The 22,233-nt window shown below is 39.4% G+C and overlaps 1 protein-coding gene across 10 annotated transcripts in view; it reads right to left on the reverse strand.

Annotated features, from left to right (window-relative positions):
- rimbp2 (RIMS binding protein 2) overlaps positions 1-22,233 on the reverse strand; it is a 279,113-nt gene that overhangs the window by 73,469 nt on the left and 183,411 nt on the right. For 7 of the 10 annotated variants that reach the window (XM_037536053.1, XM_037536059.1, XM_037536058.1 and 4 more), the window contains 3 exons: positions 11,068-11,172; positions 5,396-5,446; positions 4,034-4,054 (listed from right to left, as the gene is read on the reverse strand). In XM_037536053.1, the coding sequence (XP_037391950.1) occupies positions 4,034-4,054; positions 5,396-5,446; positions 11,068-11,172 (177 nt within the window). The remainder of the gene's footprint in view (positions 1-4,033; positions 4,055-5,395; positions 5,447-11,067; positions 11,173-22,233) is intronic. The other 3 variants (XM_037536057.1, XM_037536063.1, XM_037536054.1) reach the window with 2 other exon arrangements.

A 22,233-nucleotide genomic window follows, 5' to 3' on the forward strand; every position in this document is an offset into this window, starting at 1 on the left:
ATTTTAGCTACACAATCAACCAAGCCCTCTCACAAAAACCTGACTGCACCAAACTCATTCATCTCCTTTTACGAGACTCCTCTGGCCAGTTTTCAGGTTTTGTTGATCAAATAGTTCTGCAAAAAAACCAAATGTCAATACTTTTCTCCTTACCATTAGCACAGCCAATCAGCCATGACATGTTTGGTGTCTGAAGTTTGCTTCTTCAGTTTAGCGCTGGAGCTACAAACCTATTGAAGCTTATACTCAACTAGTTAGCAATGCACTAACTGCCTAAGTCATCTTACCATTCCATAAACAGTGTTGTGTTGGTGAGTACTATCAAATAAATTGGCTTAACCCTGCTGAGAAAACATCACAGGAGCCTTAAAAGTGTCTGCTGGTTCCTGGTGGTGTTCAGTAGTTGCTAATGGTACTGTGCGTTTTCCTGCTGGGTTGACAACACAGTGTAAAGGATGCTAATGGTGTAACAGGTGTCTTTTTCAGCAGGGATGTGGTTTCCAGTGCTGTATGCCATACTGTTATCTATAGAACTAGATGTCACATAGCTAACGGTGTTCGTTGCAAAGCTAGAAAACAGAAGCAACAGCCGTTTTGAAGCTAATATATTTGCCCATTTTACTTGTTAGCTACATTAGCTTCACAGCTATAGTGCAAAACGTTGATATACATTCATAGATGCTGCGTTGTCTATGGTTTCCTATCTGAGGCGATACATCTTCGTGTCCGCCATGTTGGAGAGGTCAAGATCGGCTTGTGAACAAATTGACTTGTATAGAGAAACGAAGAGTCGCAGGACTAAATCAGCCACAGTTTCCTTATTACTCAACCGATTTTCACCAAATTTGTTTCTTTACCATTTTCAGACATGGAGTAATCAAGGCTGCATGGACTGCTCTCAGTAGCTTTTATTTCAGTAATAACTGATTGTGCCAATTAGCCATCTGGACCAGCAAGAAAGTATTCAGTCTGTACCTGACATTAAAAACAGAGTTTAGCAGGAGAAAAACAATCTCAAACAAGCAAATCTACCAATGTGTGAATCATTCTAATCTTAATTCACATAAAAACAAAATAAACCCTCTAAAACACAGTAAGAAGTTGGCTTCCTATTCGCCAGCTTCTTGTTCAAGTTTTCCTGTTCCACCTTAAGTGGTACAGCATACTTTCTGGTGGCTGAAGATGCACCATTTAAGGTGGAATGGGAAAATTCGAACAAGAAGCTGGCATATAAAAAGCTAACTTCAGGTTCGTGTAAGAAGGTGCTAAAGTTAATCTATTATGAATATTTACATGAATTCAGGAATGCTAACTTACCAAGCTACAAAGCATTAACCATCATTGTAAAGAGGAAAAACAATAACATCAACAAGTTTTCTGTGCCTGACCAACCACATGGCCATATCTACACATAAATGTTATATAATCCTATGCCGCTTTCTGAGTACAATATTCTTGAAGTAAAAAATTTGGACAGTATCTGACTGCCCCAAAACGGCGGCACAGTTGGCCTGCCTGGCTGGACCCAACGCGACATCTAGGTATGTATGTCTATGGTGCAAACCCAAAGAAGCAAACTTGGTTGACTGACAATATTTAAAATAAAGGCAAAATATGGTTTTTAAAATTTGAATTTTTTTTTGCTGAACTATTCAAGCTGTAAATCGCTGCGATGTGATGTGTTTACATGGTAACAGACAACAGTATTAAGTAAAACCAGAAAAAAGCAGGAGATACAGAAGGTGAAACAAGAGACGCTCAGTAGGCCATTCCTGTTGCAGAAGGGTCTTGGGTTTGGGCTACTCTTTCTTCAGGACAGATTAAAAAAAAAACAACAAATGACATCAGATGCCTTGAACAGAAAGAGGTGACCAAAAGGCTAAGGGGGCTATTAAACTAAAAGAATGATGGTATACACTTCATAGACTCCACATATTAGCTCCTTTCACTCTGATGTAGTGTCAAAAACCCAATCAGGAATTGCTGCAAGTGGCCAGCCTGTTTTATTTCTACAATAACAGAAACTTCAACAAAAATAAGCGAATATCCTAGATGGAAAGAGGACTGCAAATCACAAATTTTCTTAGATTTTATATCTAAAGTTATGACGTTTGTGTGGTTTTGTGTGCCAAAAGCAGCCATATTAATAGTTTATATGATCGTTTTAAAACTTCTTTTTGTTCCACTGAATTGCAATCCTAACAGCTTCAATGTGAATGAACTACTAACCTGCTGTAGGTTTAACAGTTGCATGTAAAAGTGTTGTTTTATGTAACAACACAAAAAACATTGACTTCAAAACAGTTCTCAAGTAAAGGTACTTGTTTATTCAAAAACTACTTGCGTAATTACTTTCAGTCTGCTTAGGTTAATATGTGCTTTACAGAAAGAAGATCCATTGCTGAAAGTCACATTAGGTTTCTTGGCTACCCAAGCGCAACTTAGCTAAAGGGTGCAAGCTAATCTAGCTAACAGGCACACAAAGTAAAACATATAAGCGACAGCATTCAGCGTAATTAAGAGCTGATGTGTTTTGTGCTCTTGGACAGCAAAATAAAATGGTAACACTTTATTTGGATAGTGCACTTTAGATGCTTTGTAGATTACATTCAGCTAAATATGTACTTAATTCACCATAATTTTCTTGAACTCTAAACCTGCTCTAATCCTAACCCTAACCTTAAACTTAACCCAAAACCTAAACCCAACCCTCACCCTGCTCCTAGTCCTAATCCTGGTCCAAATCCCAATCCTAAACCCACCACAGTTTAGAATCAAATGATTTTCAACAGACAGTTTGTTAACAATTTGAACATTTGTAGATAATCTATAGGGGACTTTCGTGGACCATCCAAATAAAGTGAGACCAATAAAATTTAAACAGTAAAAGAACGCAGGAACTAGCTAGACTTAGTTAGCCAGCTAGCTACTTGCTCCCTTATGTTGAAATTTGATTCATTAAAAGGGCAGCCAGGTTTTAACTGTAAAGACTAGTAAAAATTAAAATATGAAGCTTAATATTTCATTAAGAATACTCAACAAGTAAAAGTAATTTGATTTAATTATTGCCGATGAATTGTACTCAGGTTCTGTAACAAGAGTCAAAAGAGTCGTTCATTCAGATCCAAACCTTCTATAACATCTATTTTGCTGCTGTTGGACCAAAATCTCATATCTCCGTTTTTGTTGTTTTTCAGTTTTTGACATAATTAGAAAATACTTCCTGTCCTTCATATTGTGTATAAATTTCATGATGAATGGACCAAAAGAAACGGCTCAAAATGACGTCTGGTTCCATTGACTTACATTAAAACTAAAGCATGTTTTATCCTTCTCCTATAAAGTGATCTTTTTGGAGATATGAGGTTTTGGTCTGACAGCAGCGATTTGTTTGTTTGTTTGTTTGTTTGCTTCTTGAACATAATTTGACAACTCCAGCTGCCCTTTATATTGAGCATTCCACAATGCAATAACCAATAGAAATGGTCCAAATGGTCCCAGTGGTCCAAAAAAACGTGTTAGATTCAGTTACATTAAAAATAAAGAGTGTTTTTAGCTTCTCTTACAATGGCACCATTTTGGAGATATGAGATGTGTTCCAGTAGCAAAGACTTGCAATCTCTTACTTTCCACCTCTGGAAAACGTACACTTGGTGAATCTGGTTCAGCGACGCCCGATTGGGTGTTTATGACAAGAATTAGTGAAAGGTTGTTAGTCATTTAGTGCTACGCAAACATCATCATGAAAGGCTGTGTTAGACTTTCAGGGTTGTGGACATTTTTCTTCAGAAATGTGAAGAAACAAATGAAAGTACATTGATACGAAACGTCCCACAGATGAACGTAGCTTGTCCGAAGCTGCTTTTCATCTTGGGCTGAGGACATAAATATCACTACTACAGGCCACACTAGTGCTACGGTCATGAACATGGAGGTGCACAGTAACACTGAGAGGGGGATATTTCCCTGTAGGAGGGGGGAGAATGGGGGGGTAGAATGGGAACACGTTGGAGGAAAAATAACTGGCCAATACCTGCATGCTGTCCAAGTGATTCTGTATATGCAAAAAAGACCAATAACACAGTGACAAGAGATGTAAGAACCCAAAGCAAACTTTCACACTTACGAACAGTCTAGATCAGAAGTGCTTTAAAAAGCCATAACCCAAAAGAAAAGCATGCAAAATCATTGATTAAGTCAACTCAAATGCTCAAGTGTGATAAACAATGGTACATGAGAATACATACATGTCTGTTAAATGCAGAAGTTAAATTTACTAGCTTGCCAGTGAAAAGAACACAGAAAATAAATAATAATTTCCTGTCTTTTAGATAGAATTACAACATCTGTGGCTATGCCAATTCATTATTTTTGAATATTCCTAATTAGGGCTGTCACAAAATTAAACAATACTTGATTATAATCAATTACTTGATTATAGAAGAAGTTGATCAAAATATACATTCTCCATGGTTTCACATGTCGCTATGAAGCTGTGTTCCACAGTCTAAAGATTCTCCACAAGAGGGAGCTGTCAGCACACAAAGTGCTTTTGAAATGGAGGAAACCCACACCAGCAGGATCCAGTGTATATGAAGTTAAAGATGTTGTTAAAGTAAGTCTAGGCAGACCAGCGTGGCAGATACCAGTTAACAGGATAACAGGCTACATCAGTAATTTTTAGTGTTACACTTTTCTGAAGGGTTTATTGAAATAAAGCTAGACTAAGTAGTATTAAACCTAGTGTGGGCAGTAAATCAATACTAGCCCTCCACTTAAATAATACTGAAACCACTGAGGCACTGCGTCTTCGTTGGAAATTAAAGTAGCATGATCGTAGGAGTGGTACTCTGGCTTTTTATAAAGTTTAGATTTCAGTGGTAAACAGTGCTATATAGTGTTATGCACAGCTGTGAAAAGTACATAAAAAATACCTGGCTATGGAGAGAGACGTTCATTTAATAACTGGTGGTACCAATATAATGCCTTTTAAGTGGACTTAGAAGACATACCCTGAATTTCAGAGATATCCTTTTTAAAATTTGACAGTAAACTATTTTTAAATGATTTTGAAGTTCATTGTTATTGCCTGGCACAGATTATTTGATTAATCATCGAAATAATCAGTACAATCGACAGTGACAGCCCTACTCAACACTTTCTGTTAACCAAAAAAACTTTTAAATATCACTCATATGGTGGCCAGTGATGTCCACCAGTATGAGGAAGATATTTTGGAAATGAAATGACACGAACTTTATCTCTAACTTCAAGCTACAGACTGAGGCACATATGCTTCACACAAACACACACACACACACACACACACACACACACACACACACACACACACACACACACACACACACCAACACAAACACAACTGCATTCTCACCTCTAACAAATGGACGGCACCTTCATGTTCCTTTTTGGCCTCAACCTGAGCCTGCAGTCAGAAGAAATGAATGTCACACAAACAATTCAGATTGACATGAATATCACAAATATCAATCAAAATCAAAACTCGGCTAAGCCTAAGAACTAAGAAAAACTGTAGTCCAGTTCCTTTGAGAGCAAATAAAAAAGAGAACTGGAGTGGATGAGTACAGAAGGTATATTGAAAGTTCCAGAAATCTGTTCCTGCATGTAGCTGAAAGAAACCTGTAACAGTTCAATCAGTGCTATTCCTCCTATATCTAATAGGTAATAAGTGTGTGTATCTCTGACCTCACAATTATATTCAATTCTGATTCTTTAGGAAATTAAATGCAACATAAAATCTTATATTAGAATTATGTTTAAATATAGACTGAATACACAAAGGAGTTATTTTCATAAAACTGACTATTAAAACAACACATATCCATCATATGATATCTGCCAGTTGGCAGTGACATGTTTTTATTTTTGCATTCTGGTCAGAACATGAGTGCATATTTTACTGAATATTATGTTGCCAGTTATTTATTTTAAATAGCTCAAATAATACAATTTTACAGTTATGCTGCTCAGCAACCACAGACTATGGTAAACAAACTATACCGTGTACTGTTTATTGCAAAGATTATAAGTGATTATTTATAGATCATTGGTGCATTTTACCATATTTCCTTAACCACCATGCCATACCTAATAACACCATTGTAAAATCACTGTGATGGCTTATAATACCCTTTACAACACGCCTTAACCATGGTAAAATCACTGGAACACTGGACAACATTGGTAAACTTTGGTAAAACCAAAGTAATGCCTTAAAACAACAGTTACCAATGGTACAATCAATGTGACATTCCCCTTACATCACTTTTTAACCATGGCAAAATCAATGTAATGCCTTACAACACCTATTAACCATGGTAAAATCACTGTAATGTCTTATAACACCCCTTACCACGCGCCTTAACCATGGTAAAATCACCATAACACCTTACAACACCCATTACCAGGATACACTCTCTGTAGTGCCTTACAACACCCATTAACTGTGGTAAAATCACTGTGACAGCTTATAATACCCCTGACAACACTCCTTACCTGTGGTAAAATCACTGTAACGCCTAAAAACACCCCTTAATTCGCCAGTGCCTGCCAGCGAAACCAAACTTTTATTACACACTTCAACCTAAGAATTATAATTTAAGTCCCTGTACTGAATAAAAGGCCTTAATATGTAATAAGCCTGGCATTTTAATGGTTATATTATAACACCTTACAACAGTGGCAAAACCAACTTTCCAAATTTAACGAAATTAAAGATTCATATTCAAATCAAAGTACCACAATGCAACAATGTAAAAAAGGTTAAACAGCAAAGATAACAGACGTAGTTTTAAATCAGCCAAGAAAAAAAAAACACTCTTTCCTAACACACTAACTAACTCAGAGCTGTGGAAGAGTGGACTTCAAGGGGTGCTGAACTTCAGTAAGACTGTAGGTTTACGCAGTGAGACTGAACAGCAGCTGTTGAGAGCAAAACTGATCCATATGGATAAAAGAACATCTGCTCAAACACATAAGCTACGCTTCACGTGCAATCAGAGCGCAAACACAGAGAAAGTTCTCTGAAAAACAGTGCAACAATCAGCTTCAGCTGCCCTGAAATTATGCACAGAGACACAGCGGCCTGGCAGGATGGATGAGGAGGAAGAAAATTGTTTTAGATCGTGCTGTTTGTTTAGTGATTATACGGCTGGAGTGTATGTGGGGGGTCTTTTGCTGTGGCGGGTTTCTGATTGCTTGCTTTCATAAAGGTGTGGGTGTACGTTTAAGTGAGTGCATATGTGTGTGCAAGGCTCTCTATGTGGCAAAAGTCACAGACTACCCTACATTAGTTTAATTTCCAGTCGGAATGGCCATTAAGTACAAGCTGGCTGGGACTGGGGTTGCAAAAAATTGCAACCAACTTCTAAGACTGAACTCTGGAGGTAGAAAAATATCCCTGCAGATTTCTATGAAACACTGAAAGTGAGTCTCCTGACAAGAATGGAAGCTGTAATAAAGGAGTGCAAAAGAGAGAGAGTGAGAGAGAGAGCGCGAGAGAGAGAGCGCGAGAGAGCGAGAGAGAGAACGAGAGTGTGTAAAACGTTACAGGGTGACTAATGTTCACACTCTCCACACACACTGTCAGATTTGATCACCTGTTCCACCGTTTCATTACTGAGCAATTTGCTCTCCACAGCCACACACTGGAACTCTGCTCATCCCCTCGACGGCATTCAGATCAGGCCGAAATGAGCAGAGAGCATCACTGAGCTCTCTGAAATACAGCTGACATACAGCTCCATTACAACCGTCCCGCTCGAAAACAGGGCCGTGGTAACTGTGGTGAATTCTCTCATCACTCACCGCTTACTGAGTTTTTCTACTGCCCATGAACCATTATAAGTTACCTCTGCTAGAAAAGCCAGCGCAGACCATCATAGACGGGTCACCAGCAAAACCAGCTGTTGTTGGAATAAAACCTTGTATCTCCATTTTTGACGTTTTTTAGTTTTTGACATAATTTGAAAATACCTGTTACCCTATATATATATAAGGGGGCTATGCACCTAAGATTTTCACTCACTTTCCACCTGTGTAAACGTGATGTGACAATAAATGTGATTTGATTTGATTTACATTGTAAATTTCATGAGGAATGGACCAAAAGAGACGACCCGAAATGACTTAGAAAAAAAAGTCTGGTTCCGCTGCCTTACATTAAAAGTAAAGTATGTTTTTTCCTTCTCCTGTACAGTTACCATTTTGGAGATACAAGGTTTTGTTCCGACAGCAGCGATGTGTTTTGGGTGCCGCTACGCTGGTCAGCAGCAATGCTGATCACCGGCAAAACCAGCATATGTCGTGTTTTGGATGCTGGTATGCTGGTCAAGCAGCATGACCATGCTGGGTGTCAAGCTGAACCAGCACCAGACTAACACTAGACCAGCAACTATGCTGCTTCTTCAGCAGGGACATAATTACAGCAAAGTGTTTAATATAACATTTCAAAAATATTATAATAATTTACCTAATTATTCAAAAAACGAGAACCAATTTAAACCGGAATTAACTGGTTATACTTAATTTCCTGTGATTTTGAGAGACATCTGGAACCATCATAATCAACACAATTCTTATTTTCGTTCAATCCAAATCATTCCATTTAGCTAAACAGCTGACTTACTCATTAGTTCTAGCTAGCTTCAGTTATGGGCTGACATCAAATGAGCCCTACTGTTCTGGTCCACACGCTCACAAAAACCTCTCCATTTACACAGATTTGTGTGAGGAGTCAAGCAAAGCTTGCATTAGCAATCTCGCTACTATTTACCTTAGCACTAGTTGTGCTGACACGGCATTATAAAGTCAATCATAACAATCATGAGAATTCCCAGTAGAATTAAACAAAGCTCATTTCTCCTTGCAGAGGTTAAATGCTAATAAAGGTTCCAGTAGTTTGTGCCTCGCCTTACACAATAAGCCACATTTACGTTCGATTACATTTAACAGACTTTTCAGCGAGTTTCTACTTTAAAAAACGATAAAACCATCATAAAACTGTAAAGGATGTTATTTTTCTTACTGCAAAAACAAGACTGTAAGCACAACAATCAATAACATAAGCAAAAAATCCACTTATTTACTCATGGAAGCGATTTTTTTTCCCAATTATATATTTAATAAGAGTTTTTTCAATTATATAATTAAACAATCACACCATGTTTTTGCTACCACTGTCAAAAACTGCGACTTCGACTTCGATAGCATGAAGACAATCAATGACTGTAGGGCTTTTACAGGGAACACAATGACATTATATGGAGCGATTCACAACATCTACACACAAAAACGCCTTTTGGAGGTTTAGATACTCAGCACATTCCAAAAAGTTCAACACGACTGACTAACGAAGATCACAACTGGACAAAAAGGGGGAAAAAAGTGCCATTAAGGTTCTTCAGACTCCTCTCAGAGGAGAGGATTTACAGTCAGAAGCGGTTACGCCTGGGGGGAATTCTGATGCCTGGTAACAATCAGCCCAGGCCTGAATGCAGAAATGTGGTATTCGCTCTGAATCCAAATGAAGCCTGGCAGGTACAGGAGACAGCTGACCCTGCCAGAAGAAAGGGCATGACCTGCAGCCCCCTGGCAAACCAGTCAAATAAATAAATTAATAAATACAAACAAACAGCCCTCCGCTCTCAGGTTTCAAACCTCAGCTGCTGCTAAAGGTTATTTCCATGGTCAATTAATTGATGGCCTTGTTATGTGATTAATAGGATAAGCAAACCTTAAATCCTTCTGTAGTTTCATCTCACTTTGCTCCAGTCACAGCACCACATCACTCAGAGTACCGCAGGTGTGATTAGTTTTTTTGTGGTGCAACATGAAACAACGGAGACTGGCATAACTAGGATGAAAAAGGATGAATATTTTGCAAAGACATGACCATTTGCAGCCTTTAACACTAAAACCTAGCCAAAATCAGTGTGAAGTATAGAATCAGAGTAAAATCAAGACTGAAAAAGACTCAAAACTTAAACAGAATCTTAACCTCAGAACTGAAAACTGTGTCCAACCTAGAATATTTGTTTCATCACACCCCCTATTTGTCCATGCGCTACAAAATATAAACAAAACATATTTCAATGCATTTTAATACGTTCCAGTTTATATGGATTGGGCCACCTTGTCAGTGAACTAGGCCAAGCTCTATGCCATCCAAGCTCCATGTATATCCGCTGGAACGAAGCAATGACAGCTGCTTCTACTGTGTTCACCCTGTCTGAACAGAGTCTATGAGATGTATGAGTGTAGAAGAACCTTCACGTAACCTAAGGGTTTCATACCAATTAAACGTTTTTACTAGAACCGTACACCCAAGCCAAGAACCTTTATTTTTAAGACTACTTTTAATTGAACTAAGAAGTTCGGGTTGAGTGAACGCTATTGCTCTCGGGTTAACACAAAAGAGGCAGTGCAGTAGATTGACATATCATTTTAAGTTGACCTGACTGCATTTTTTACAGTGTATAAGAAATCATAAGAAAAGTGCTTCTCAGACATTTTAGACAAGACTGGATAAAAACATGTCATAAACATGATTTTTTGATAACAATGATAACGTGGCATTGTTATATCCTGCCGTGAAAATTCTGACATGTGCCGTGACATGTTTATGGTACTGCTGTGATTGAGCTCCATGAAATCTGCCATATAATACACTCCAAATGAAGGTCAAAAATGAGCATGTGCTACAGGCTGTCATGACCTCAAACATCATGACATCTGTCATGAAAATAAACAGTAATGATAACATGACACTGTTAGAATTACAGACAGGTTCTGTCATTACAACTGGCATGTTTATGACAGGACTATGTCGATGTTATGTAGCAGGGTTCAAATGGGGTGTTACTAGGAGCAGCTGGACGCAGCAATGGCCGGCCAGCACGGCGTGATTGTGAATGATCTACCCCGGCTGTAGGAAGATGCCAGCGGCACAGGCAGTGTTACAAAGCCGCTGGACCTTTGACCCCAAAACAAGCAGAGCTGGACCTGCTGTCTGCTCCAACCTCTCACCTTCTGCAGAAGGTCGATCTCCTGCTGCTTGGCACTAAGGACGGCCAGGGCCTGCTCATGCTCCAACTCTAACTGCTGCCTCCTCTCCGCAGCCTCACGCATATGCTACGACAGAGAGAGAGAGAGAGAGACAGAGAGAGAGAGAGAGAGAGAGAGAGAGAGAGAGAGAGAGAGAGAGAGAGAGAGAGAGAGAGATGAATGTGTTAATTGCTTTGGCAATAATGAAAAATGTAACTTTCATGCCAGTAAAGCACTTCTGAACCAGAAGCCAAAAGAGACAAATAAATGAGAGAGAGACACAGAGAGAGAAATGAGAGAGAGACACAGAGACAGAAATGAGAGAGAGACACAGAGAGAGAAATGAGAGAGAGACACAGAGAGAGAAATGAGGGAGAGACACAGAAAGAGAAATGAGGGAGAGACACAGAGAGAAATAAGGGAGAGACACAGAGAGAAATGAGGGAGAGACACAGAGAGAGAAATGAGAGAGAGACACAGAGAGAGAAATGAGGGAGAGACACAGAGAGAGAAATGAGAGAGAGAGACACACAGAGAGAAATGAGGGAGAGACACAGAGAGAGAAATCAGAGACAGACACAGAGAGAAATAAGGGAGAGACAGAGAGAAATGAGGGAGAGACACAGAGAGAGAAATGAGAGAGAGACACCTAGAGAGAAATGAGAGAGAGAGACACAGAGAGAAATGAGGGAGACACAGAGAGAGAGAAATGAGAGAGACACAGAGAAAGAAATGAGAGAAAGACACAGGCAGTGAAATAAGAATGAGACACAGGCAGTGAAATAAGAATGAGACACAGAGAGAGAAATGAGAGAGAGACACAGAGTGTGAAATGAGAGAGAGACACAGAGAGAGAAATGAGGGACAGACACAGAGTGTGAAATGAGAGAGAGACAAAGAGAGAGAGAAATGAGGGAGAGACACAGAGAGAGAAATGAGAAAGAGAGAGAGAGACACAGAGAGAGAAATGAGAAAGAGAGAGAGAGAGAAATGAGAGAGAGACACAGAGAGAGAAATGAGGGAGAGACACCAAGAAATGAGAGAGAGACACAGAGAGAGAAATGAGGGAGAGACACCGAGAGAGAAATGAGAGAGACACAGAGAGAAATGAGAGAGAGACACACAGAGAGAGATGAGGGAGAGACACAGAGAGAGAAATGAGGGAGAGACACAGAGAGAAATGAGGGAGAGACACCGAGAATAGAAATGAGAGAGAGACACAGAGAGAAATGAGAGAGACACACAGAGAGAAATGAGGGACAGACACACAGAGAGGAATGAGGGAGAGACACAGAGAGAAATGAGGGAGAGACACAGAGAGAGAAATGAGAGAGAGACACACAGAGAGAAATGAGGGAGAGACACAGAGAGAGAAATGAGAGAGAGACACACAGAGAGAAATGAGGGAGAGACACAGAGAGAGAAATCAGAGACAGACACAGAGAGAAATAAGGGAGAGACAGAGAGAAATGAGGGAGAGACACAGAGAGAGAAATGAGAGAGAGACACAGAGAGAGAAATGAGAGAGAGAGACACAGAGAGAAATGAGGGAGACACAGAGAGAGAGAGAAATGAGAGAGACACGGAGAAAGAAATGAGAGAAAGACACAGGCAGTGAAATAAGAATGAGACACAGAGTGTGAAATGAGGGACAGACACAGAGTGTGAAATGAGAGAGAGACAAAGAGAGAGAAATGAGGGAGAGACACAGAGAGAGAAATGAGAAAGAGAGAGAGAGACACAGAGAGAGAAATGAGGGAGAGACACAGTGAGAGAAATGAGGGACAGACACAGTGTGAAATGAGAGAGAGACACAGAGAGAGAAATGAGGGACAGACACAGTGTGAAATGAGAGAGAGACAAAGAGAGACAAATGAGGGAGAGACACAGAGAGAAATGAGGGAGAGACACAGAGAGAGAAATGAGGGACAGACACAGTGTGAAATGAGAGAGAGACACAGAGAGAGAAATGAGGGACAGACACAGTGTGAAATGAGAGAGAGACAAAGACAGAGAAATGAGGGAGAGACACAGAGAGGGAAATGAGGGAGAGACACAGAGAGAGAAATGAGAGAGAGACACAGAGAGAGAAATAAGAGTCACAGAGTAAAATAAGAGACACAGAGAGAAATTAAAGAGATACCCAGAGAGAAATGAGAGAGACACAGAGAGAGAGAGAGAAATGAGAGAGACACAGAGAAAGAAATGAGAGAGAGACACAGAGAGAGAAATGAGGGACAGACACAGAGTGTGAAATGAGAGAGAGACAAAGAGAGAGAAATGAGAGAGAGACAGAGAGAAATGAGGGAGACACAGAGAGAGAAAGAGAAATGAGAGAGACACAGAGAAAGAAATGAGAGAAAGACACAGGCAGTGAAATAAGAATGAGACACAGAGTGTGAAATGAGAGAGAGACACAGAGAGAGAAATGAGAGAGAGACACAGAGAGAAATGAGGGAGACACAGAGAGAGAAAGAGAAATGAGAGAGACACAGAGAAAGAAATGAGAGAAAGACACAGGCAGTGAAATAAGAATGAGACACAGAGTGAAATGAGAGACAGACACAGAGTGTGAAATGAGAGAGAGACACAGAGAGAGAAATGAGAGAGAGACAGAGAGAAATGAGGGAGACACAGAGAGAGAAAGAGAAATGAGAGAGACACAGAGAAAGAAATGAGAGAAAGACACAGGCAGTGAAATAAGAATGAGACACAGAGTGTGAAATGAGAGAGAGACACAGAGAGAGAAATGAGAGAGAGACAAAGAGAGAGAAATGAGGGAGAGACACAGAGAGAGAAATGAGGGAGAGACACAGAGAGAGAAATGAGGGAGAGACACAGAGAGAGAAATGAGAGAGAGACACAGAGAGAGAAATGAGGGACAGACACCGTGTGAAATGAGGGAGAGACACAGAGAGTGAAATGAGGGAGAGACACAGAGAGAGAAATGAGGGACAGACACAGTGTGAAATGAGAGAGAGACACAGAAAGAGAAATGAGGAAGAGACACAGAGAGAGATATGAGGGAGAGACACAGAGAGAGAAATGAGGGAGAGACACAGAGAGAGAAATGAGGGACAGACACAGTGTGAAATGAGAGAGAGACACAGAGAGAGAAATGAGAGAGAGACACAGAGAGAGAAATGAGGGAGAGACACAGAGAGAGAAATGAGGGAGAGACACAGAGAGAGAAATGAGGGACAGACACAGTGTGAAATGAGAGAGAGACACAGAGAGAGAAATGAGGGACAGACACCGTGTGAAATGAGGGAGAGACACAGAGAGAGAAATGAGGAAGAGACACACAGAGAGAAATGAGAGAGAGACACAGAGAGAGAAATGAGAGAGAGACACAGAGAGAGAAATGAGGGAGAGACACAGAAAGAGAAATGAGGGAGAGACACAGTGTGAAATGAGAGAGAGACACAGAAAGAGAAATGAGGAAGAGACACAGAGAGAGAAATGAGTGAGAGACACAGAGAGAGAAATGAGGGAGAGACACAGAGAGAGAAATGAGGGACAGACACAGTGTGAAATGAGAGAGAGACACAGAGAGAGAAATGAGAGAGAGACACAGAGAGAGAAATGAGGGAGAGACACAGAGAGAGAAATGAGGGAGAGACACAGAGAGAGAAATGAGGGACAGACACAGAGAGAGAAATGAGGGACAGACACAGTGTGAAATGAGAGAGAGACAGAGAGAGAGAAATGAGGGACAGACACCGTGTGAAATGAGGGAGAGACACAGAGAGAGAAATGAGGAAGAGACACACAGAGAGAAATGAGAGAGAGACACAGAGAGAAATGAGAGAGAGACACAGAGAGAGAAATGAGAGAGAGACACACAGAGAGAGAAATGAGGGAGAGACACAGAGAGAGAAATGAGGGAGAGACACAGAGAGAAATAAGGGAGAGACACAGAGAGAAATGAGGGAGAGACACAGAGAGAGAAATGAGAGAGAGACACAGAGAGAAATGAGAGAGAGACACACACTACAATGAGAGTGAATGAATTGAGAACACGAAGTGAAATGAGAGAGACAGGGCAAAAATGAGGGCAACACAGAGTATAATAAAAGAGTGAATGAAATCAGAGATACAGAGAGAGAAATGAGAAAGACGGTGCAAAATGAGAGAGAGTGATATAAGAGGGCGAAAGTGAAAGGAGAGACACAGAGAGTGAGAGAGAGACAGAGTGAAATAAGAGAAACACAGAAAAAGAGAGAGACAGTGAAATGAGACAGAGTGAGAGAGACACGCAGTGAATAAGAGCCGCAGAGACTGAGAGACATGGGTCAATAACATTTTAGATGCATTTTCTTTTTTAATTTTATGTCTACAGGTTTAGTTAAAAAGAGCCTTCCGACGGATACGACTGTGAGCTTTCACTTATCACAGCTCTTAAACTGAAATAAAAGCTCAACAGACCAACAGCAGCAACTCACCATCTTCAATTACAAAGACCTACAGCGCTGGGGCGGGGCTACCCGGAATTTTTTGCGGATTGTTATTCTCATCCTAAGGGTGAGATTTTTACACACTTTACATGCTCTTAGTTGAATGGTAACGGCGTTCTGTGTTCAGATTCTTCAGCTCAGTCTGGCTTTAATACTTTTTTTATTAAACAGGGGTTTAATAATAAATAGCTCACTACAGGGGCATTCCCAGCACTATTTTCTCTGAAACTGATACAATCGTCAATATCGCTGATAATATCGGCCAGGCTGTATCAGTCAGGCTCTAGTTAGGAGTGAAAAAGAGGAAATAAGTATAAAATGAATGGTAGAATGACATTAATGGCAAAAATGAGATAAGAAGCAGAAAAATAATGCAGAGCGAGCAGACAGATCTGTTTGGTTACGTTTACACAGCAGGTAAAAGTGGCACAAATCCAGTCTTTTTCCTCATATGTGACACACGTGTGTGTGTGAACAGCAGAAACCGCACTCAATCTGACATTTTCAATTCCGATTTGAGACGCTTTCATATGTGGTACTGAAATCCGATCCGTATCCGATCCGCGGCAATGCAACTCTGTCTGAACAGCCAGATCGGAATTCATGCGACTTTTACGTCAGTCCAACTCGACATTCGTCATAATCTTGCGCTACTGAAACATTTATGCTGATGTTTCTGCACCAAAAAATTAGAAGAGACTCATCACAGCCGCTCCGAGTTTGAAAAGGTTTCGAACGAAAAGGCCGAGTGATGCCGGAGGAGTCCGAGGCTGCAGTGCCAGAGAACAGTTTATAGAATCCGAGGACACTGACCAAAGTGGCCGTGGACGAATACCGGGCCCTTTTTATGGTTAACTCGAACACGCTGTGGGTGATGAGCCCAGCTGTCAACCACTGGAACATCATAATCGCTCTTGAGATGCTGGCAAAGACGAAACCGGGAGCGACTAGTGTTTGTTAGTCGTCATGACTGTTTACCTCTGGATGAGCCACATGAAGCAATGTGAAGTATTGCTCTTTTGCTCATGCGGGTCAGTTTGAGAGCTGGTGTGAACAGCCAAACCAAAAAATTGGATTTGCTGAGAAAATCAGATTTGGGCCACTTTAACCTGCTGTGTAAACGTAGCCTAAGTGACTTAGTGACGATCAAACCAGCCCACTCAGCAGAGCATCTGCAACTTTGTGAAAGGCCAGCAGGACCATCTTGCTGGATATACATTCATATCATCATCTCCACACTTACCACCTAATCCTGCTCACTTCATACCAGCAGTGTAGCTAAAACTTCTAGGGGTGGGGATTATGATATTTAAATTTTTTTGTTTGAGGTTTATAAATCAGAATTGACAAAGCACTGGTGTTTAAAAAGTACAAAAAACAGACTTTCATTGAATTTTACTCCCGATTTCACACACTGTGCTGCACTAAATCCAGTTAACACCATAAAATCTCAGGCTTATTATATACTAGGGCTTATTACTCAGCAACTACAGGGACTTCAGTGCAAACCAGTTGCGCTATTCTTAGGTTATAGAAGTGTGTAACCAAATTCTGGCCATTTAAGAGGTTAAACAGGACTCGCTACGCTCTCTTTTGTGACCAGCTTTCTCGAAGAACTAAGGGACACAGAGAGTGAGAAAAGCATACTGTGACATCATTTATCACAATAATGGGAATATATTGGCTGTATCTGAGGCACAACACACGGGGCCTACTCATACAGGGGCCTACTCATACAGGGTCCTGAGGCAGAAAGGCACCAAGTCTTGACTGAATTGAATATTCGTATAAAACGCTCCCCGCTGCCTGCTGAGGTTCCTCTGTTCGGCTGGTTTTAAAGGCAGCTAATACTTTGTGTCAGGGCTGATGTAGTTAGGAATAAATAGCAGAAAACAGCAGCACTGAGGACAGAGACTCCAGGTTTGTGTGCAAATACAGTACTTTTTTATTTTGGTTATGAAAAGTTCAGCATGTTAGCCATTTTAAAAGGCTTTTTTTTCTAGGCAAAAGATGCATCTAATGCTAACAGATAGCAGTGAGCTGTTGTATCTTGGCAATGACGGGATGATTCGCTGCCTTTGAAGTGGCAAACACGTTTCAGTTGTAGGTGCCTGACTTGTGAGACAGCACAGGCAGCAAGACATCGAGGCAGCTGCCTTCAGTTCAAGATGCCCACTCCTGGCCTGCCTCCTACCTATCACAGTAGTAGGTATGAGCGTTTGAGGGAAACGGGTGTAAGATTGTGAAGTTTCTGGTCATTTATTCGCAGTACTGAACTACTGACTACAGTCAACTACTGCGCTTCTATAAGAATCAGCTCAGCTCAGCTCAGCTACGCTCTCACAACCAGGAGACGGAGGCTGGCTTGCTGAAAAATGAGAGAAAGAACATGAACATGAAAAATACATGTTGAGAACATGTTGGGGCAGACTGGCTGATTTGCCTTTGCCAATTTAATTTTGGCATTAAAAAGTATGTTTTCCTAAACAGACCTACTGGTCCCAAGGGCCGTTCACTGCCCTCTTGTGCTTTTACCTCATTGCAGACGCTTTTATAGATGTTTCCTTCTCAAAGCGCTAAAGACCAGGAGGAGATTATTATAAAAACCACTTACACTTTACTGAGGCTGATAGTAAATACTGACTGTTCGTCTGAGAAAAACTCTTTAAAAAAGAAAAACTTTAAGAAAAACTTTTTAAAAATCTTACTTTTGGTGCTAACGAACTGCCGTTGTTTGAGCTCAGAAAGAAAAAAGAGAGATTTTCAAATGCATTTATTATTTTTCTCCATGGAAAAAAAAAAAAAAAACGCGTGTAAGTGCCTGCCGTGCATGCCAAGTTGATGAAGGGGAGAACAACTAAAACCAAATATTTTTAGAAAAACAGTGTTTTAAACACCTGTTTTCTAATATCTTAGGTAGATTTTACGCTGTCAAAGAGCAGCTTTGACTAAATAATAATTGAGACTCTTTGGCTTTGTAAAGTCTCCAAGCTACTCCTTACTTTATTATTCCTGCACATTCCCGTTTCTGTGGTTTACGAGTTTGCATGACAGAAAAGTCACTGCATTCTTTGATGTATGTAGAAAAAAAGTTATGCTCTAAATCGTACAATTCCCAAAGGACTCCCAAAGAAATCTTGAGAAAATAAGCCATTATTTTGATGTAATTGGAGTTCGTCTTTTTTCTCCTACATGGCAAAAACAGGCTTTCATACAAAAAGCAGGTGAGCAAAATGTTTATATTCTGCTGGTCATGTATCCACAAGCAAATTTATAAACAGTTCTATATGGGGGTAATTATAGTGAACTAAAACGAACTAAAACTATTAGTAAAAAGAAAACTAACAGTGAAAAATGTGCTCATTAACTGCAAAAAAAATAAATAAAACGAGTTTCCAAAAACACAAAAAGTAAATCAAAACTATAATCTCCACTGCAAACTATATAAAATCAAATAAAATTGCTGAAAAAATCATGACCATGTTTAGAAGTGGATCTGTCGTTAAGGCAAGCTTGATCTGAACTGAGCTCAATCTACTGTTGTGTTCATTTTACTCTATTCTTATCAAATACCTGCTGTCACAGCATTCCCATAACACTAAAACTGAAACTAAAACTAAAGTAAAACTAAACTAGAACTATTACTTGTAACAGTGAGAAAACAAAAAAACTATTAACACACCCTTAAAATGAACTGAAACAAAAGTAAAACTAAATAAAAACTAAACTAAAACTATCAACACACCCTTAAAAATAAGCCATTATTTTCATGTAATTGGAGTTCGTCTTTTTTCTCCTACATGGCAAAAACAGGCTTTCATACAAAAAGCAGGTGAGCAAAATGTTTATATTCTGCTGGTCATGTATCCACAAGCAAATTTATAAACAGTTCTATATGGGGGTAATTATAGTGAACTAAAACGAACTAAAACTATTAGTAAAATGAAAACTAATAGTGAAAAATGTGCTCATTAACTGCAAAAAAAAAAAAAAAAAAACGAGTTTCCAAAAACACAAAAAGTAAATCAAAACTAGAATCTCCACTGCAAACTATATAAAATCAAATAAAATTGCTGAAAAAATCATGACCATGTTTAGAAGTGGATCTGTCGTTAAGGCAAGCTTGATCTGAACTGAGCTCAATCTACTGTTGTGTTCATTTTACTCTATTCTTATCAAATACCTGCTGTCACAGCATTCCCATAACACTAAAACTGAAACTAAAACTAAAGTAAAACTAAACTAGAACTATTACTTGTAACAGTGAGAAAACAAAAAAACTATTAACACACCCTTAAAATGAACTGAAACAAAAGTAAAACTAAATAAAAACTAAACTAAAACTATCAACACACCCTTAAAACTACCTCAAACTAAACTAAGACTATTAACGCACACTTAAAACTAACTCAAACTAAACTAAGGCTATTAAAGCACCTTTAAAATGAACTCAAACTAAACTAAGACTATTAACACACTCTTAAAACTAACTCAATCTAAAGACTATTAATGCACCCTTAAAACTAACTCAAACTAGACTAAGATTATTAACGCATGCTTAAACCTAACTGCAACTAAACTAAAACTATTAACACACTTTTAACTAACTCAAACTAAACTAAAACTATTAACACACACTTAAAACTAACTAAAACTAAACTGAAACTAAAAAAAAAAAAAACAATTACTTTTCAGAAAATAAAAATTAAACCTACTCACACCTTCAACCTAACTGAAACTAAAGTAAAACTAAATAAAAACTTACCTATAACTATTAACACACCCTTAAAAATAACTTCAACCTAACTAAAACTATTAATGCAACCATTAAACTAACTGAAACTAAACTAAAACTAAATAAAAAATAAACTAAAACTATTAATGCACCCTTCAAACTTCAAGCTAACCTGAAATCAAAAACCAAAGTTAAAAACCAGATAAAAAGCAAAACTAATAATAATTTCAAAACCATAACTCTGGGATTAGGTACATTGTCTATGCAACACACACAAAAGAATAAAGTTGCAGCCAAAATGAGTGTTTAGGTGACCTAATTTGACAACACAGTGAAAAATCCTGCGTTTTAACATCCAGGTCAACAAACAGAGATCAGACGACCAGTCAATGTCCATCAACCTTTGGCAGGCAGAGTGACCTCACAGCCATTCCACGTTCAGAGCCAGCGCCCCTCTGGCCGCTAATAGCCAAAGTGAGTTCATGTAAGGTGCATCGCCAGCATAAATTAGCTCCATTATGGATGAGCCCTCACACCTGCAGGGTCTCTGCTGAATAATTGTGTATAATCTTTACTCGTCCAGCTCCACTCTGCTGTGCCAGCCAGTCATTCAGGTTACATACCAGCACAGAGTACAGCTGCCAGTGCTCAGACTAAAGCTGTACATTCAGCAAAAGAGTGTTTTACTCTGTCAACCAAGAAATTAAAGTGTCATTTCTGCCCAATAAATGGCAAATATTTCAACTAAAAACTGAAGAAAACTTAAAACGACAACTTTACAGGAGAAGGAAAAAACCTACTTTACTTTTAATGCAAGTCAATGGAGCAAGACATTTTTCCAAGTCAGTTTGGGTCATTTCTTTTGGTCCGTTCATCATGAAATTTACAAACAATGTAAAGGGTAAGAGGCACTTTCACATTTTGTCAAAAACTGAAAAATGGCAAAAATTGAGATGCGAGCTTTTTTTCCGACAACAGCGATATGTAAACACAACAGAGATGACCAGCTGTCCTGTATTGAAAAATATGCCCGGGCTGAAACACTATAACTTCAGTGTGAGTGGGCGGGGCTAAACCGTAAGCTGTAGGCTTAATGGGTGGATGTATGACATCACAAAAACAATTCATTTAAAATAGGCTTTCTGAACCTTGCTTGCATTTTTGGGCTGTTGGGCTGGCTTAACTTGTTTGCAACGATTATAAACTACATCAATTTCTCTGTTTTGTTTTTCTACATGACATGTGAAATAAGCCTATAGCAAAATGTCAAAATATAACATGTTACAAATCACTTTATTGACACTAATGAGAATGAACTAATGTGAAATAAACAGGAGGTGGATGGTTGAAAACATGATTCAGTTCCAAAACTAAGCATTAGGGAATGATATTATAATTACCGGTAATTAGATGTAGAAACATCATTATCACATTTTTGGCCATAGTGCCCAGCCGTACACTGAAAAAAGTGATTTACTGAATTTGCCTGATCCAAATGTTTACATCATTTGCACATTTGGAGAAACGAGGTAGGTACTGGACATGCATCGCAATGTTTAACCCCCGTTTACAACGTCCAGGTTCATACCCCTGTACCCCTGCATGTGTCTGGCAGAAAACGGAGACCACCTCCGGCATCACATGTAATGCAATATTACACATACATCAAGGTATGTAGTGTATGTTTTGGTTCAGATTGCTTCATCCTGACGGGAGCTACAACAGAATATTCAGGGCCTCTTTCGGGTGATTCCCCCTCTATATATCGCTGTTGTCAGAACCTCGTATCTCGAAAATGGCAACTTTACAGGAGAAGGAAAAATGTAGCTTACTTTTACTGTAAGTCAATGGAACCAGACATTTTCCCCCCCAAGTCACTTTGGGCCATTTCTTTTGGTCCATTCATCATGAAATTTACACACAATGTAAAGACCAGCACAATGTCTTTCAGTTTTC

Source organism: Pygocentrus nattereri, chromosome 29 (assembly GCF_015220715.1).
Source record: "Pygocentrus nattereri isolate fPygNat1 chromosome 29, fPygNat1.pri, whole genome shotgun sequence".
NCBI classification, from domain to species: Eukaryota; Metazoa; Chordata; class Actinopteri; order Characiformes; family Serrasalmidae; genus Pygocentrus; species Pygocentrus nattereri.